The sequence below is a fragment of the Helicoverpa zea genome, chromosome 19 (assembly GCF_022581195.2).
Source record: "Helicoverpa zea isolate HzStark_Cry1AcR chromosome 19, ilHelZeax1.1, whole genome shotgun sequence".
NCBI lineage: Eukaryota > Metazoa > Arthropoda > Insecta > Lepidoptera > Noctuidae > Helicoverpa > Helicoverpa zea.
The window spans coordinates 10,050,297-10,066,208 of record NC_061470.1 but is presented as its reverse complement, the minus strand read 5'-3'; the positions used below and the strand labels follow the sequence as shown (position 1 = coordinate 10,066,208).

Here is a 15,912-nt window from a genome sequence, read left to right as displayed (position 1 = left end):
ATTAACAACCACACTTTTTTAAGGTTGCCATGTACACGACACTAATACAAAGTCGCCTAAATATTGAAAATTACAGGATTTTGTAATCCATCTGTTTTTTTTATGAAATAAGTATTTTTTGTGTATGAAATTTTATAGACAGTCGGATTTTTATTGTTTGTGATGTCAAATTGTGATCGTTTTTTTTAATGTTGCGATATATTATCTGTGCATGGATTTTTTTTTGTTATATGGCGGCGTGGGGCGTAGGGGTAAGACATATTAAAAAACAAATAATATGACAAAAATGTTGAGTAAGAAATATCTTGATTTGTATATTATATTTTGTCTAGATCTTCATAGATTTCTCGCGCCGCCATTGCTTCATATTTAATTGTATTGTCTGTCCTATGTCATTCTCATTATTTTTTACCAAGAACGTTGATACACCATTTACCATAGTTTTGTTTGTGTAAGATACTTTCATTATTATATTCAAATAAATTCGCGTTCAAAGTTGGCATAAGTTACATTATAGAAATTCCTATACTCTATCCACGGAAGCAAGAGCTAAAAGGTAAACAAAGAATGACACTTTTTCAAGATGGCGGTATAACCCGACCGATGACAAAACGTCACATTTTTGTGTAAAATGTTCGCAGTATCTGTGATTTTGTCATCGGTCGGGTTATACCGCCATCTTGAAAAAGTGTCATTCTTTGTTTACCTTTTAGCTCTTGCTTCCGTGGATAGAGTATAGTATGAAAATTGTTTGTATGACGTCATCTCACATGTTATTTTGTGTTTGTTCCCGATCGCCAGTTAATCGCCCCTCCCCGCGCCCGCGACGCTCCGCCGCCGCCTCGCATGGACCCACCTACATAATGACTACCTACCGACACATTGCATATTACTTAGACAGCGATAAGGGACTTTGTATACCTGTGTGCTAGTCGATGTTTCCATTGCGCGTTTGAGACCTTATTCATGAACATTATCCTAAGTAATTCTCATAGTGTGTTTTGTGAATGGCTCCTTTTAAATTACAAGTCTCCTTCGCTATGAGAATTCACAACGTTGGATCTATGATTAGTTGAGCTAAGGGAATTCAAGTATTTGGTGAAGACCTAGGAGAAAGATATCTATACTTATAATGAATCTGTAATGTTAATTAACGCGCAATGGAAAAGTATCAAGATATGTATTCCATACATTGTACTTGATTTTGTAGTTGACTGACTCGATACTTTTGCAAAAGTATTCTTTAGAAAGGCAGTTGAAATAACCACTTTGTAATGCATTTAGAAAGTTCATTCTTCTTTGTTTACTATCAACGAGAAGGTCAGTTAACTACAAAATTAAATAAATAGACCACTAGCATCATATATTTACAGTAATCGATGTTTCAAAAAGTATGCGATAATCGTATATTTTTTCAAAAGTATGACACATTGTCTACTGAAAATAGTACTTTTACCGTTTGTATAAAAATAATAATTAATCTAATTCGTAAAGCTTATTGAATAAAATCTTAAAAAAGTAGTGTGAAGTGTCTATGTGTGTAGTATTTACATTTAATAGAAAAAATGTCCCTTTCGCTGGTCTAGATCAAATAAACTACATTTTGTACAATAAAAACCGGTTTCATTACTTCCCGATAAAGTTTAACTATCAGATTAATTCATAATTGTAACTTTGCGTTGTAATTCTCATGAAATTATCTGCCATGGTTAATCGTTACTTATCTCAAAGTGGTGAAACTGGCTAGAGAGAAATTGTATCATCATGAAAAGCCTTGAAACTCAACTAATGTAAAAATGTTTTAAAGAGAGCAAAGTGAGATTGAATTGAGTTTACTTTGTTAAAAAGTAAGGTAATTGAAGTAAGTAACATCTGGTTTTAAATTAATTGACGGTATGGAAGTTATCTTCCTATTTTAATAAAAGGTCTTAAATCTGTCTTTGTTTTCTATAATATTCTCAATAATAAATAGTACTTACATAAGTCTATATAACGCACCTTAGAAAAAACATGATTCGAGTGCGTTTTGAACTTTCCAAGTTTGCCGTACCTTATTTGTGATCAAAATGTCCTAAATATCAAATAAACTTTGCCTAACTTAAAACGTCACTTTTTTGCATATGGCAATACCAAACTAAGTTACGTATGACAGAATGTAGTGTTGCAAGTGTAGTAAACACATTGTTATTTTTCTACCATCGCAATTCAATGAGTATTCAGAAGAGTAGCGAAACTGCGTATGGCTTGTAATATGTTTTTTTATTCAATATGGCGGTCTATTCGGCTCTGTGGCTCTCTGTGGGCGTTTTACTTGTGGACGGATGCTCCTGTATGCCGCGTAATGATAAATGTATGTGCAAATGCGTGTACGTATGACTGGCTCCCAGTATGCTTGTGTCCTATTCAATATTCAACAATTAATGTAAGGTTATGCTCGCGACTGCAACTTCGGCAACACACCTGCGACTTTTTTATCGCAAACCCCCATTTTTTTATTATTGAGATTATTTCATTGACCGCAGGACGCGTTTCTTATGTCGAAGTTGTTATCGCTTATGTCGCAGTAAATTCTATGATGACAGAATTCAATGATGGAAATATTTGAAGTAAAATAAGTAGTAAGCATCTAAGCATAAATATCGTAACGAAGCCGTAGTTTGTTGATAAATATAATGAACAAAATTGCGCCCACAGTATTCGAACCTATTTGGTGTAAAGTAACTAAGAATGTACTATCCATATACGTACATTCTCAGGACATAATTTTTACTATAAGGAATGTCCTAGATTTTAAATATAATTAACTAAGTTTCATGTGACTTAAGTAAATAACTCGTAGAAAATATTTTATCCCAGTATACGTGATACAACTAGCGTGCATTTACAATATTTTAATTAGCAAAACATTGCTTAATTATTAACACCTGATAATAATAACAATTGGTAGTTTTCATATCGTCCTGTAGTAGGTTGGGGTTGCCTCAGTAAAAAATCCTGAGGAATTAGTAACTTAATAATTTTCCCGTTAGTTTTGAATGAGCCAAGTGGTCAATACGTGGGCGTATTTAGAATTAATGGTAACACCGTCCCTTCAGGTCGGTCGATAGGACTTCGCGTAGCATTGCTTTGTCGCCTTACTTCTTATGCGATCGTAGTTCGCACTGCTTTGCGAAACTGGCGCTTACCTAATGTTAAGATGTCACCCGATGAATTTAACCGTTAATAGAACTTTTCAAATTATGACAACTTTCATAATATCAAGATTTCAACTTGAATTGTACCTCGAGAAAGCGATATTATGTTCTTACACATATTCAAATATTAACGGTCAATTTTGTCAGTGTTGCCAATCTCCACCGATAGTTACCATTCGGAAGAAAATAAAGGTCGCATAAGAGTAACGGTTAGCGATAACTGAAGGTTTTCTTTTATTTAATTGCTATTGAATGTGTTAGACTGATACCCGCGGCTGACTGCCGATCAAATTGAATCATTGATCTATGTATGAAAAGAATTGTATATTAATTTCTTAAATAAAATACTTCTGAAAATTTTATGGTTTTTATTGTGCTCTTTACACCTTTAATTTGAACCTTAGATTATTGTACTACGTATTTCACTACAGTGCAGTAATGTACTAAAAAATATAGCATCTTCTATTTCTCATTGACGTTGACTAACAACGTGTAATAAGAAAACGATGTCTTAATAATCTGTAAAAAAATACAATACATTAAAATAATACACATAAAACGTTATTTCCATTTGTTTTGTTTTTTGGCAACAAACCCAATGCTGCCATATAAAATAAACATACCACTACGAAAGTATGTAGATCCATTGGCAGAAAGCGGCCAGCCTTCACGATGACCGGTCGTCTGTTGGCCAGCAGAATATTGAGCAAAACTCTTCGGGGCCTCACGCCCATTGTTTGCCACATACTTTGATACGCGGCAGTGGATACACGATCGGCCTGATGTGAAATTATAAAGTAAACATTTTTTTTCTCATCAATCATATTTCGCTACCTATTTAATTCTTACCTGTAAAATGATCTGATTGCCATAATAGCAGTAAACGAAAATGTCCAATGCTACCGCCGCTAAATACTCCACTGTTATCATGTCGAATTTCTGCAAAAAGGATCTGGTTAAAGGATTGACGCCAATAATTATAGCGGAGTATAAGAACAAAAAATCAGGGGCATCCCATTCATACAACAGATTTATTTTTTCTTGTTTTTAAACGTTAGTACAGAATCCTTCACGCACGAGTATAAATCACACTTGACCGGATTATTACTTCTTTCTGTTTGTACTTAATAATTACAAGGGACCCTTTTCTCCTGTTGCAAGAAAAGTGGCCTTCGGGCTTCAAGATCTAAAATGTCTATTACCAACCAAAGTAGCAGCATACAGTAGCGTGCACAAATACAGGGTGACTTGCACGACTCTGAGTGCCAGGAGAGGGGACACGAAGTTCTCGAACATCTCCTTGTATCTGTTGATGACTTGGCACAGGGAGGCACAGTCGCGGAGTGCGTTCACTGTCGCGTCGTCGAATTCTGAGCTGTATATGTCTGGAACACGGGTAATTACTGGAGATGAGATCAAACATACCTAGATATAAGGTAATTTTTAAAAGGTTTATTGAGACTGATAACCCCTAGTAATTTCTTTCAGTGACTTTTAGTGACTAATGCCCGTTTTCACCAACAATCTCTTAACGTTTCCCTAACTAAGTGTCACTTAGAATAAGGACTCCCCCAATAATGAAGGTTATAAGGGACACTTAAACTTTTGTGAAAACGAAATTCGTACTAAGTGTTCCCTAAATGCTCTTAGAGGATCCCTAAATCTAGGTATTTGTTGGTGAAAATGGGCATAAAAGTAGTGTTACTGGGGCCCAATTCTCTTAATTTTACTTAAGCGACATACGATTCACGTCCGACTCGATTCGATTGAGATCCAATCCCGACGCGATTACGATTGAAGCGTATGTGGCATTCCGCTATTTTTTCTTTGAAATAAACGTTTTTATCCTTTTCTGTCATTCAATAATGAATCATTTTGTCTGCAAATGATTTACGATTGCAAAATGATTGTACCTACAGCAAACTACCGTATAGACCAAAATCACCAAAATAGCAGACCAATCGCACACCAATCAAATGTCAATCGAATACGATTGGTCTTTTATTATATAGTAGCAGAATGCCTGATATGGTTAAAACTGCTATTGCGATCATATTGCGATTCGATTTCTACTCGATTTTGACATTATTATCTTAGGAGAATCGGGCCCCTGATCTTCTTTCTTTGTTCCCAAAATCTGTATGAAGGGCGTGCAACAGTTTTCCTGTTATAAATGGGCTTCGTTTACTATCTCCCCATTATGGCGTATCTTACTTCTAAAACCTAGCCTACATGTCTCCCTCTCCCATTCTCCAAATTGTTTATGATAAGTAGAAACATACCGAACTGCGTCTTCGCTTCCGCATAAAGGTTGCTCTGAAACCATTACAAACATTTACACCTATTATATTTTAAATCTATTTTAAGGATGAAAGTAACTGGTCCTCCATACCACTTTCTTATCATAATGATACACCGATTCCTTCATCTCTGACACATTATAGATGTAGTTATGTTTCTCATCGTCTTGTATCGTCGCGTGTGATACTCGCAACGCTGCATGTTTCACTCCATGTCGTAGCAACGCGGTGTAACGAGCGTTGCGAAGACTGCAGCATAGCAGGTCCAACTGCCCGCAGATCAAGATTGAGTTTGATGCGAAGAATACTCCTGGAAGAAAAAAAATTAGATGCGTGGGTAACACTGGAAAAAATAATGTAGGGAGGTACCCTAATATTTAATTGTTGTGTTTGATTTTTCAAGGTAGAACCTGAGGCCCGATTCTCCTAATTTTACTTAAGCGACATACGATTCACGTTCGACTCGGTTCGACTGAGATCCAATCCCGACTCGATTACGACTGCAGCGTATGTGGCATTCCGCAATTTTTTCTTTGAAATAAACGTTTTTATCCTTTTCTGTCATTCAATAATGAATCATTTTGTCTGCAAATGATTTACGATTGCAAAATGATTTTACATCAAACTACCGTATAGACCAAAATCACCAAAATAGCAGACCAATCGCAAACCAATCGAATGTCATTGGAATACGATTGGTCTTATATTAGTAGCAGAATGCCCGATAAGGTTAAAACTGCTATTGTGATCATATTGCGATTCAATTTCTATTCGATTTTGACAATATTAACTTAGGAGAATCGGGCCCCAGGAAATTCATCTAGATCCGGAAAAACTTGCCAATCACGGTGCCATGGCTAAGCCGAGTGGGTAAGCTAATAATTTTATTATTTACACGCTAATTTACTTGGTTCTACTTATCGTATGAGTACGATAAGTAAAACCAATTTTTACATGCCAATTTACGCCTCGCTGTTCACACAATATTTTAAATACACAATTGAAATAAATGGCTTACCAAACTGCCCCATGCCTAACCCAACAAACATCTGCGCTAAACAGGACACCAAAAACACGAACTCGTAGAATGGAGATCTAGTTATGTCCATGTACATCCAACTCTGAATTGGTTCTTTGGTCCATACTGCAAAATAAGTTAAGCGAAAATAAAAAATTAGGCCATTAGAAGGTTCAATACAGTAGGTACGTAAAATGATTAATGCTGATTAAGGATCTTAACTCGACCTTCAAGAGTCATAAACATCATAAAGAGCAACGCAATAGACCTAAAGGTAAATCTTTCCGTCTCTTACTTACGATGAATAATAACAGGCATCGTAGCATACATAGTGACACTAAACATCGTACAAGCAGTGTAGATCCTCGCAAACCTTTGAGCTGTCTTACAACTCTCTTCCATAGTCATATTCGTCAGACCCCTGGCAGAATGATACTTAAAGTTCCTCTCCATATACTCCATCAAGTCATATAAATCTTGCCGGTACATTGCATAGTAGGCAACGATAATTAGGGATACAAGAAGTGGCAGGGAATCGGCAATAGTCCCCAAACTGGACATGATGTCCTGCCATTCCGTGTACAAATGGACAGTCAAACAAGTCGGTATGTATGTCAGGACGAAGAGAACTATTCCTAAATATATGTCGTTGATGACAAGGAGTCGTTCGCTGGTAGAATTTGGGAAGAACTCCCAGCAAGCTACCAGTTTTAGGGGTATTTCTATATAGTGGATGTAACGGCCTGTCTTCTCCGAGTTAAGGGTCGAAGGTTTTTCTTGCGACATTTTTAGCGGAGTAACTGAATGCTTTGCTTCCTCGGTGGCGGTCTATAGATAAGTGATTGTTAATTTTCCATCGTTAATAATTATACATGTCTGTGATTTAAAGAGCCATATACATCGGACTGATAGTACCTAAATTCCCGAAGCTTCCTGTACCTACCCTGATAACCTTAGGTGGGCTTTCTTTGTCTTTTAAAAGTTTCTATGGTTATAAGACGCGAACAGGCGGATATAATGTTTTTTTTTTATTTATTTGGTACTATACACTCATTTAAGTATTTTGATAAAAAAATTGGAAACAAGCAATACTTGCAAACATAATTATAATGTTTGCTTCAAACAATTTTATGTATCTAACCAAGGTGCATAGTCTAGTTTGAGAGTGACGATGTTACACCTATTGTTAATTAATTTGATGTTTAGGTTGCCTATTTATTTGCTTGTTTTTTTTTCTCTTTCGAATCTACATAACCCTTCTGTGTGGTCTGAAAGGATCATGATAAAGTTCAATAAGATTAACTAGCGTTGTTTCAAACTTAGCTAATTTAAATTCTGTAAAAGCAATTATAATAGCAAAGAGGTCACTTAGAACAGTTAATTGCCCTTTAGACATTTTGAACTAAGTTCGCAACTTCTAAGTTTATAATTATACCTCGACATACATAGTTTTAACCTTTAATTAATTAGATATTCCAGTAAATGTGTGGATAAGCTTATTTTTAACCATTTTTTTTAACTAGGACCAGACTTTTGAAAATAAGACAGGTAGGTAAAGTAAGGAAATAAGAATATAATTTTAATAAATTAAACATTTATTCAATAAACCAATTACTCAATTAATAATAAATAAATGAAATTTAGATAATAAGTAACTTGGCATCTCAGAGATCAGTAATATTTCGAAGGCAGCTTCAAACCTAATGCGACTGCGAGTGCGTTTCAGCCTCTCCTCTGAAAACGGAAACAAATTAATGTTTTCTATTAAATCCTTGAGGATGATAGAAATTAAATCCCTGGGTTCATTCTTATAAAATAACTATTCATAAATAGGCCACAAAAAGCCATGACTTTGAAAATTTGAAATGACTGACAAGACCAAACTACGCTATTTTGGCGTCGGCTTCCCACTACCCGTCCCACTTCCCACAATTCCACAACCCGTTCACATGGTTAAATTACACCCTTAATACGACAGCCGGCACGTGTTTTCTGAGTTTCTTTCAGTACAATATGACCTGTTTCTAAGACAAGAGCTTCCTGAAAGAAGAAATTTAAAAAATGCTTTTTTTCTTACTTCTCTTTGGACCTCCTCTGAGCGATTCGGTAAATCCTGCGAAGTTCCAACAGCGCGCGCATTATCACCACCAGCTGTTGTTCGAAGTCATTAGTTGAAACATCGATAGCTAAACCTGGAATACAAGAAATTGTATTTAAGGCGACGAATTGGTCAACAATAATTCCATAACCGGCACGCGCATCTAAGGCGCCAAAAGGGGTCGGAGCGTCTGAGCGGGGCGAGGATAACAATACGCGCGCTAGCTTATAACTAAAAGTCGTAAGCGACAAAATGGTTTTGTAATTTTATTATTTAGAAATGATAATTTGATAAAAAATCCTTCTACAATTTTAAAGAGTATGTATATACTCAACTACTAAAAAAGTTAAGAGGCTTAAATCGGTCCCGTTTGCCCATAATATGTGAATCTCTTTTTAAAAAGAGGTATGTTTGATATATTTTTCTCTGTTATAAAAGTTACCTAATCATGTTTCTACGTCTAACAAAATAAGGTTTATATCATGAACTTTCAGGTAACTAAGTTGTATTTTGATCCGTTTTGTATTTACTGAGAAAAATTGAGATCCTTGGCGCCAAAAATTCCAATTCGTCCTCTTAAATTCATGAGTATGTTGAAATAGAAAACCTTTTATCAATTACCAAACATAAAAGGCGTGTTTTTTGTAGTCGTTTTCTTCGTTTCAGCCGAAAGACATTCATTGCTGGACTTAGGCGTTTTCCATAGTATTTTTGTCATTGAGTTCTTATAAAATATGTAGGTTGAAGTAGGAAGTTGTTTTTCTCGCCCTAAGTCTCATCATGCAATTGTCACTTGCGAATGTTTATTAAATGACTTGAAGAAAGGCCACGGTAATAAGCATAATGTTATTTCTACACTGATGAGTGGATCAAACCTTTTTGCTTGCAGATCTTAACATACAGGCTCCATATAGCTGCTCGCACGTGACAGAGCTCGACGTGTCTCCTGGCAGCCGTCTCCTTGAGGCGGTTCAGAGCGAGCTCCCATTTGATCACGCGGTTACGGATTTTGTCGTGGCGCCACTGAGATTAAAAGATATTAGTGTGGAGAAATATCGTGAATAATGATAGCTACAGAATCTACAATTCTGAAATTACTTCAATACAGGAGTGGTGGGTAGGTAGCAAAGGGTAGGTAGATGGGGACTTTTCTTCATACCTACGCGATACGATCATCGATCCAGTATTTTAAAATCGTGCCTGACATTTTATAGTTATCCGTTATTTGGCAATTAATAAAGCTCTTGAGTTTGTTTGGCTTTTGCATTCTACTAGGTACACCATAATGATCGTACCGTCCTTAATAAACTTTACCCTAGCCCTTATATAATTGAAACAGTGGTCCATCCTTACCCTAAGATTAGCCAGTGTATTATTGAGCCCCATGATGAAGAGTTTCTTCTCCTCAGTGAGCGAGGCTATCTCCTGGCGAGCGTTTTCTAACATCTCAAGATCTCGTTCCTGACGTTCTGCTAGGGTTGACTTGGCGGCCGCTGGAAGACGAGGTACTCAACTTTGATGTAAAATGCTCATGAAGGAAATTGTGGTTTTCGTCACTTGAGCCGAATACAAGTTTTTTTTTCATAGTGTTTGAGGACAGTGATATTATGTAACGTCGTGAGTATTAAAAGAATGTTTGCTTACCCAAAGCTTCATAACGGTTGAGGACATCGAGAGGCTGTTTGAACTCAGGATAGTTGTGCACCACAGACATCAGATAGTCCTGAACATGAAATCACGATATTGTAAAAAGGCGCAATGCTACCGTCGCATCACTTGCCTTTGGCAGTCCACTGCAGGATATTGTTCTATTGAACATGCCACGTGCTTGAGTTTCATACTTAACTACATTAGGTATCCATCGATCTCCGACCGGGATACACAAATGCAACCCTATAGTTCGGCCATTCAGAGAATGCGTTCCTGACACGTCGCGATTGAACTGACGACGTAATAACATTCATTGATTATTGATATAATAATGTTGTTTTAATGCTCCTCAATTGTTAAAACGGTAAACAACCAGCAAAAATATTTTTATCGTAACTGCAACGCCATTGCAAAGTTACGTCGTCAGTTCAATCGCGACGTGTCAGGAACGCATTCTCTGAATGGCCGAACTATAGTTCCTTATATAGATAGTTCAACTCAGTTTTGCGCGCGGCCTTATGTGTGGGTAAACCTTGTACATATACAGTGACTTTGTGTGCGTGACAAGAGTAGTACAGTCGGGTACAAATACAGTTATTTAGGGGTTGTATACGGGTGTTTAAAGAAAAACAGGTATTATGTAATAATATATATTATAAATAGCGAATCCGAAAATTCATCATTTCATTTTTCAAGTAGCGATTCAAAAGAAAGAACAGAAGAAAGAAGAAGAATTGTATCCCAACTTTAACAAAGCTGGTCGGTTCGCATTATTCTGAATCGCTACTTGAAAAATCAAATGATGAATTTTCGGATTCGCTACTCTCACCAAGGTTAATAATGAATTCTGACTGCATGTCAAAATGTCTATAGTATTCTTCTTCTTTCTTCTGTACATGTCGACAAGTATTAGACCACACCCCATCATCAATTTGACTTAAACGTTCATTTATGAGTTTCATTATTTCCGTCACATTCTGGTCGACATTATGGGGTTTAATTCAGGATGATATGGTGGCAATCGAAGAACTTTTATGCCATATGGCTGAAGTATTTCGTCAATCTTGTAAGAGATATATTTTTCTTTATTTTTTTTTATCAAATCATACAGTTCAATTTTTTTCATATCTTGCTCAAAAGCTATATTTTTTTCTGTCAGCCATCTCTGCATTTCTATTTTTTTAGAATTAGAATTTGGGGCTCTGTCATTTTGAACATTATGGTATGAGGCATTATCAAGCACAACCACAGAGTTAGGTGGAAGATTCGGTACTAGACGTTCTTTTAGCCACTTTTCGTAGTTTTCAGCGTTCATGTTAGAGTGGTAATCACCATTAACACTATTTGCTTTGTATGTCAATAGTGCGTTAGGTACGAAACAACCAGCATACACAATGATAATTCTCTGTCCTTTGGACAGGTTTCTCTTTAAAGGTGGTCCATCTTTGTAACCCCATCCTTTGTTTTGCACATGATTGGTTAAGATATAGCTCTCATCTGTATATACGATACACCGATTTTCTTCACGGTATTTGAGTAATTTTTTTAAGTAGGACAATCGTAGTTTTTGGATGTCATGCCACTCCATAATAACACGTCTGTTATCCACAGTTTTTCGCCATTTGTATCCCAACTTTAACAAAGCTGTCCGCAGAGTCGAAATACTTCCATCATAGTTAAGTTTATCTTGAAATATTCTTTTCAACTTTAGCAAGGTAGGTAACTCGCGATGTTCTAAATGGTAATTTTGAATAGTGGAACGTATAACATCAACGTTAAAGTTGTCTAATTCTGACTTCTTTAAACGTTTTTTACGATCTTTTTGCGGAGATTTAAACTTAGAGTCAGATTCTTTTCCTTCAGCCAATATATTAGTAATTGTTCTCTCCGATACCCCCACTGCCATTGCTGTTCTTTTCCGTACGCTATTTAAATGATCACTTAATTTCGACATTAAAATTGGACTTGCACTGCATACTGAATCACTTACTAGTTCTAATATATCTCTCGCATCTTTTTTCAGAAATTCGTATACCTTAGCAATGGTTTCTCGAGTCTAAAACAATAATACGTAAACGTTAACTTTTTTTTCATATATAGAATCATTGTAGAAGTGTGCCCTGTTGGATATCCAACCTCCTGTTTTACGACCGGCTCCTGTTTTACGAGTGCAGACGGTGTAGCAGCAGCCCTCTGCCGCACCTGCGGGCGCTTCCGCGGGATACATATAGAGCCTCAAGCTCTAAGACCTACCCAGGTTTGGTTGTGTAATGAGTGTCATGGCAGGGTAGTGTAATTTTTGTGAATTTATACTTTTTATTTTGCGTATTGTACCTATTGTGTGGCCTTAAAATGTTTGTATGTATACTTAGATGTAAGGATTAAGATTGTGAGTGTAGTTAAGAATACTACTGTGGTTCCTATATTTTGTCGTAATTTTAAATATATAATATTAGAATTTTTGTAAACATTTTTTAGGGGGAGGAATAGTGTAGTGTGGTGTTATTATACTTGATTATACGTCTTTTTACATTCTTAGTCCACACTTTTATTTATTGTCCGCGTACCCCGAGCTAGAAAATATGTAAAGAGTATTTAATTCATCCTAGATATTTCACCTCATTTATTTCTTAGATACTGTCAATGTCAATTTGAAAAGACGTATGAGAAAATAATGAAATAAGAATGAAATGATGAAGCTTTTCAACATTCAAACTGTAAAATTTTATAAAATAAAATTTTACAGTTTGAATGTTGAAAAGCTTTGAATGTTGTAAATAAAATAAAAATTTTTGAAACGCAAATTTACCTGACTCCTTAAAGATTTTCTCCGTGAAGAACTAGACATTTTCGTAAACGATTGTACCTGACTGCCGTGTCACCGTCACACGAATGAAAGTTGTATATTACAAGCTTACGCACATATAAGGCCGCGCGCACAACTGTGTTGAACTATCTATACTTGTATATTGCCTAAGGAGTTCCTGTTTCCCTTCAAACTCACTTCGTAAATGGTGTAATCCTTTACTTGCTGCTCCATGAGTTTCTTGACTTCTTCCATCTCGATGACTCTCTGCCTCATTGCTTCTGTCTCCTTGGTCTTGCGCTCCAGGACCTCGGTATCCGCCTGCATCTTGCGTTCAGCTCGATCTCGCTTTTCTTGGTTTTCTCTTATGAACTATTCGATATGGGAAAGATAGAAAAGTCATTTATACAAAGTAGGCTGAAAATCGGCACACTGTACTTGTTACTTATTTCTTATTTTTATGTAATCACCCTAAGTACTCCCTTACATGTATACTCCTTTATGTACTCTCACCTTATGGACCTACACCCTTATGTCGTCTCCCTATATATTCCGTTATTGACCGTTATATACTTCCTTCTACTCAACTTATAAACCCTCGCTATACCTCCTTATATACACCCTTGTGTACTCTACCTTACTCCCTTATATAGGTAGGTCGTAACCCTATGTAGACTTCGTAAATTACCTTATTAAAGCTAATGAAAGACTCTTTAAGAAGGTTCTCTTTCTTCCTCAAGTCCTCCCACTTGGCGTCCATGATCACTCTGTTCGCTTTCTCTTCTTCTCTCTTCAGCGCCAGCTTCGTGTCTGCCTCCATGAGATCGCGGCGAGCCTGCTCCATCAGGACCTGAGGAGTAGGCCGCGCGACGTCCCATACTGGATATTTTCTAAGAAGATAGTGATTAGACGTGATTAGACGTGATTTAGTTAGTATTCACAACAAAGCAGAACCACCTATTCTATGAAGATTTTCCAGTGAATGAAGATTTGGATGTGAAAGGGCTTCCTCCCTCGGCTCCCTTAGAGAATTCAGGGTTAGTCCTCGATGTCGAGATGAGATTATAGATTATAGGTACTTACTTGACCATCCTGTCGCTTTCCATCAAAGATTTGAAGTATTCCGAGGTGGACTCCACAGGTGGCCCATGTGGGATGGCTATGGGAGCCAAATCTTTGGTTCTATTCATGATTGTTGAAGATTATACAATATTTCAATCTAAAACAAATAAGTTAAAAAATCTTTGATCTGGTTCAGTGGAGATCACGTTGATCACAAACACGTCAATAACGTTGCCTAGCAATCTGTAACGGTTGCAAAATACAGGTTTTACGTAACAATCTACCAATTAAGTAGAATTTGGTTGACCTTTATTGGCCACACTGGAATCGTTCCACACCTATTATTTCTATATTTATTGCATCTAATTGCTTTACCTCTTTCTAGCTTGCATTGAACTGCTATGGTTCTGTCTCACTCTTTTATATAGTAGACATTGACACTACGTACTGATTGTCAAAGTCAGTCAATGTCAATTGTCATGTCAGTCAAGAGGTGCATTGCTTGCGCTGCTGAGTTGATTGAATTGAATATTTTTTGCAGGAAAATCTGTTCATTTGCTCAATACTGCACAGTACAATTATCAGGAAATAACTGAGAAGTGACACAAAGTTGCTCAGAAACCGTTTGAAGGTTTTAACGCAATCATTTCATCCAAACAGAAAATGGAACTTAACTTTTCTTTCTTTACCGGCTTAGGCTGTGGATTATGTATCGGAATCTCATTATTTGCACTAAAGAAGTATTTCGGAGTCGTGGCTGATGCTGGTAAAGCCGTTAAGAAGGTGAGCAAGGCGTATTTTAGTTTTTATTCATGAACCAAAATAGTCATGTTCTAACCTCAATTTTATTAAAATTATCTGTTTTTCTAACTTAAAGTGTGTACGTGTTTAAAGGACTATTTCTTCTTGTTAAAAAACGATGTCTTAATTATCCAGCGTGTCCTTAAGATGTCGAAATAATGTAATTATTGCATCAGCCTGTACTTTTATAGATAACCTTACCATAAACAATAATAGGAAACTATTCTATCTTTTACAGTATGCCTCAAAACAAGAATACAAACTGGTTCTAGTTGTACGAACAGACCTCAACATGAGCAAAGGGAAAATCGCAGCTCAATGCAGTCACGCGGCAGTAGGTGCATTTGAAAAGGCTCAGAAAAGGGACCCAGAGGGTTTAAAAACTTGGCAATATACAGGACAGGCTAAAGTAGCACTTAAAACAGACTCTTTAGATGAAGTTAAACAGATCTGTGATAACGCAAAGAAGATGGGATTAATCACATCCTTGATTAGAGATGCCGGCCGAACGCAAATTGCACCTAACTCTATCACAGTATTGGGCGTTGGGCCCGCACCTAAAGATATAATTGATAAAGTGACTGGACATTTGAAACTATTGTAAATATTTTTTTTAAGTTGATGTTTTTATGTAATAAAGTACATATTCTAAGATATTGTTGCTTTATCATACCTACTCGAGACTATCAGAATTTCTGTTATGGTAAAACTGGTAAATCAATATTTATAAAATTTGGTTTAGAGGTAGGTTAGACTCTAGAGAATCCAAAAAAGGCTCCCAAATTCTTTGTTTGTCCCAATAATCACATAGATATGAAAGTAGGCAAAGTGAAAAAAAAAACATTTGTTGAGCTCCATATTTAATGGTCTTTGAATTCAATTATTCATAAAAAGGCGGTTAATTTGAAATATACTAGGCACAGCGTCCATAATATATTTTAAATTACATAATATTCAAAATGAAAATTATAAAAATACTAAGA

At 36.3% G+C, this 15,912-nt stretch overlaps 4 protein-coding genes across 5 annotated transcripts in view; 2 read left to right on the top strand and 2 right to left on the bottom strand.

Annotated features, from left to right (window-relative positions):
- Positions 1-3,551, top strand: part of LOC124639751 (serine/threonine-protein phosphatase alpha-2 isoform-like) — a 56,377-nt gene extending 52,826 nt beyond the window's left edge. For both annotated transcript variants that reach the window (XR_006985496.1, XM_047177218.1), the window contains exon 8: positions 802-3,551. Coding sequence is in view for 1 of the 2 variants with exons in the window: in XM_047177218.1 (XP_047033174.1) it covers positions 802-805 (4 nt within the window). In the remaining variant the exon portion in view is untranslated. The remainder of the gene's footprint in view (positions 1-801) is intronic.
- An 89-nt stretch (positions 3,552-3,640) lies between these two features.
- On the bottom strand, positions 3,641-7,339 carry LOC124639546 (putative odorant receptor 85e). Its single transcript, XM_047176965.1, has 8 exons — positions 6,812-7,339; positions 6,513-6,638; positions 5,587-5,804; positions 5,186-5,192; positions 4,401-4,597; positions 4,044-4,133; positions 3,818-3,973; positions 3,641-3,713 (listed from the first exon to the last, which is right to left on the bottom strand). Exons 1-8 carry the CDS (start codon positions 7,296-7,298, stop codon positions 3,657-3,659), a joined length of 1,338 nt encoding a protein of 445 aa, XP_047032921.1. The 5' UTR covers positions 7,299-7,339; the 3' UTR covers positions 3,641-3,656.
- Positions 7,340-8,122: 783 nt separating this feature from the next.
- Positions 8,123-14,408, bottom strand: LOC124639799 (coiled-coil domain-containing protein 42 homolog). Its single transcript, XM_047177276.1, has 8 exons — positions 14,150-14,408; positions 13,755-13,956; positions 13,265-13,438; positions 10,255-10,333; positions 9,964-10,103; positions 9,486-9,633; positions 8,590-8,704; positions 8,123-8,246 (listed from the first exon to the last, which is right to left on the bottom strand). Exons 1-8 carry the CDS (start codon positions 14,254-14,256, stop codon positions 8,213-8,215), a joined length of 999 nt encoding a protein of 332 aa, XP_047033232.1. The 5' UTR covers positions 14,257-14,408; the 3' UTR covers positions 8,123-8,212.
- A 181-nt stretch (positions 14,409-14,589) lies between these two features.
- On the top strand, positions 14,590-15,583 carry LOC124639800 (peptidyl-tRNA hydrolase 2, mitochondrial-like). The gene is made up of 2 exons (XM_047177277.1): positions 14,590-14,911; positions 15,168-15,583. The coding sequence occupies exons 1-2, from the start codon at positions 14,792-14,794 to the stop codon at positions 15,531-15,533; spliced, it is 486 nt and encodes a 161-aa protein (XP_047033233.1). The 5' UTR covers positions 14,590-14,791; the 3' UTR covers positions 15,534-15,583.
- The last annotated feature ends 329 nt before the right edge of the window (positions 15,584-15,912 follow it).

Bases quoted from the DNA above. Each gene is read 5' to 3' on its own strand.
- LOC124639546 (XM_047176965.1), bottom strand. From the start codon at position 7,298: ATGTCGCAAGAAAAACCTTCGACCCTTAACTCGGAGAAGACAGGCCGT. The intron at 6,639-6,811 runs GTAAGTAAGAGA...CTTATTTTGCAG, and splicing joins GATGCCTGTTATTATTCATC to TATGGACCAAAGAACCAATT. The intron at 4,134-4,400 runs GTTGGTAATAGA...TCCTTTTTGCAG, and splicing joins TACTGTATGCTGCTACTTTG to AAATTCGACATGATAACAGT.
- LOC124639799 (XM_047177276.1), bottom strand. From the start codon at position 14,256: ATGAATAGAACCAAAGATTTGGCTCCCATAGCCATCCCACATGGGCCA. The intron at 10,104-10,254 runs GTAAGCAAACAT...CTCGTCTTCCAG, and splicing joins CAACCGTTATGAAGCTTTGG to CGGCCGCCAAGTCAACCCTA. The intron at 8,705-9,485 runs GTTTGATCCACT...CTTGTATTCCAG, and splicing joins TAAGATCTGCAAGCAAAAAG to GTTTAGCTATCGATGTTTCA.
- LOC124639800 (XM_047177277.1), top strand. From the start codon at position 14,792: ATGGAACTTAACTTTTCTTTCTTTACCGGCTTAGGCTGTGGATTATGT. The intron at 14,912-15,167 runs GTGAGCAAGGCG...TATCTTTTACAG, and splicing joins CTGGTAAAGCCGTTAAGAAG to TATGCCTCAAAACAAGAATA.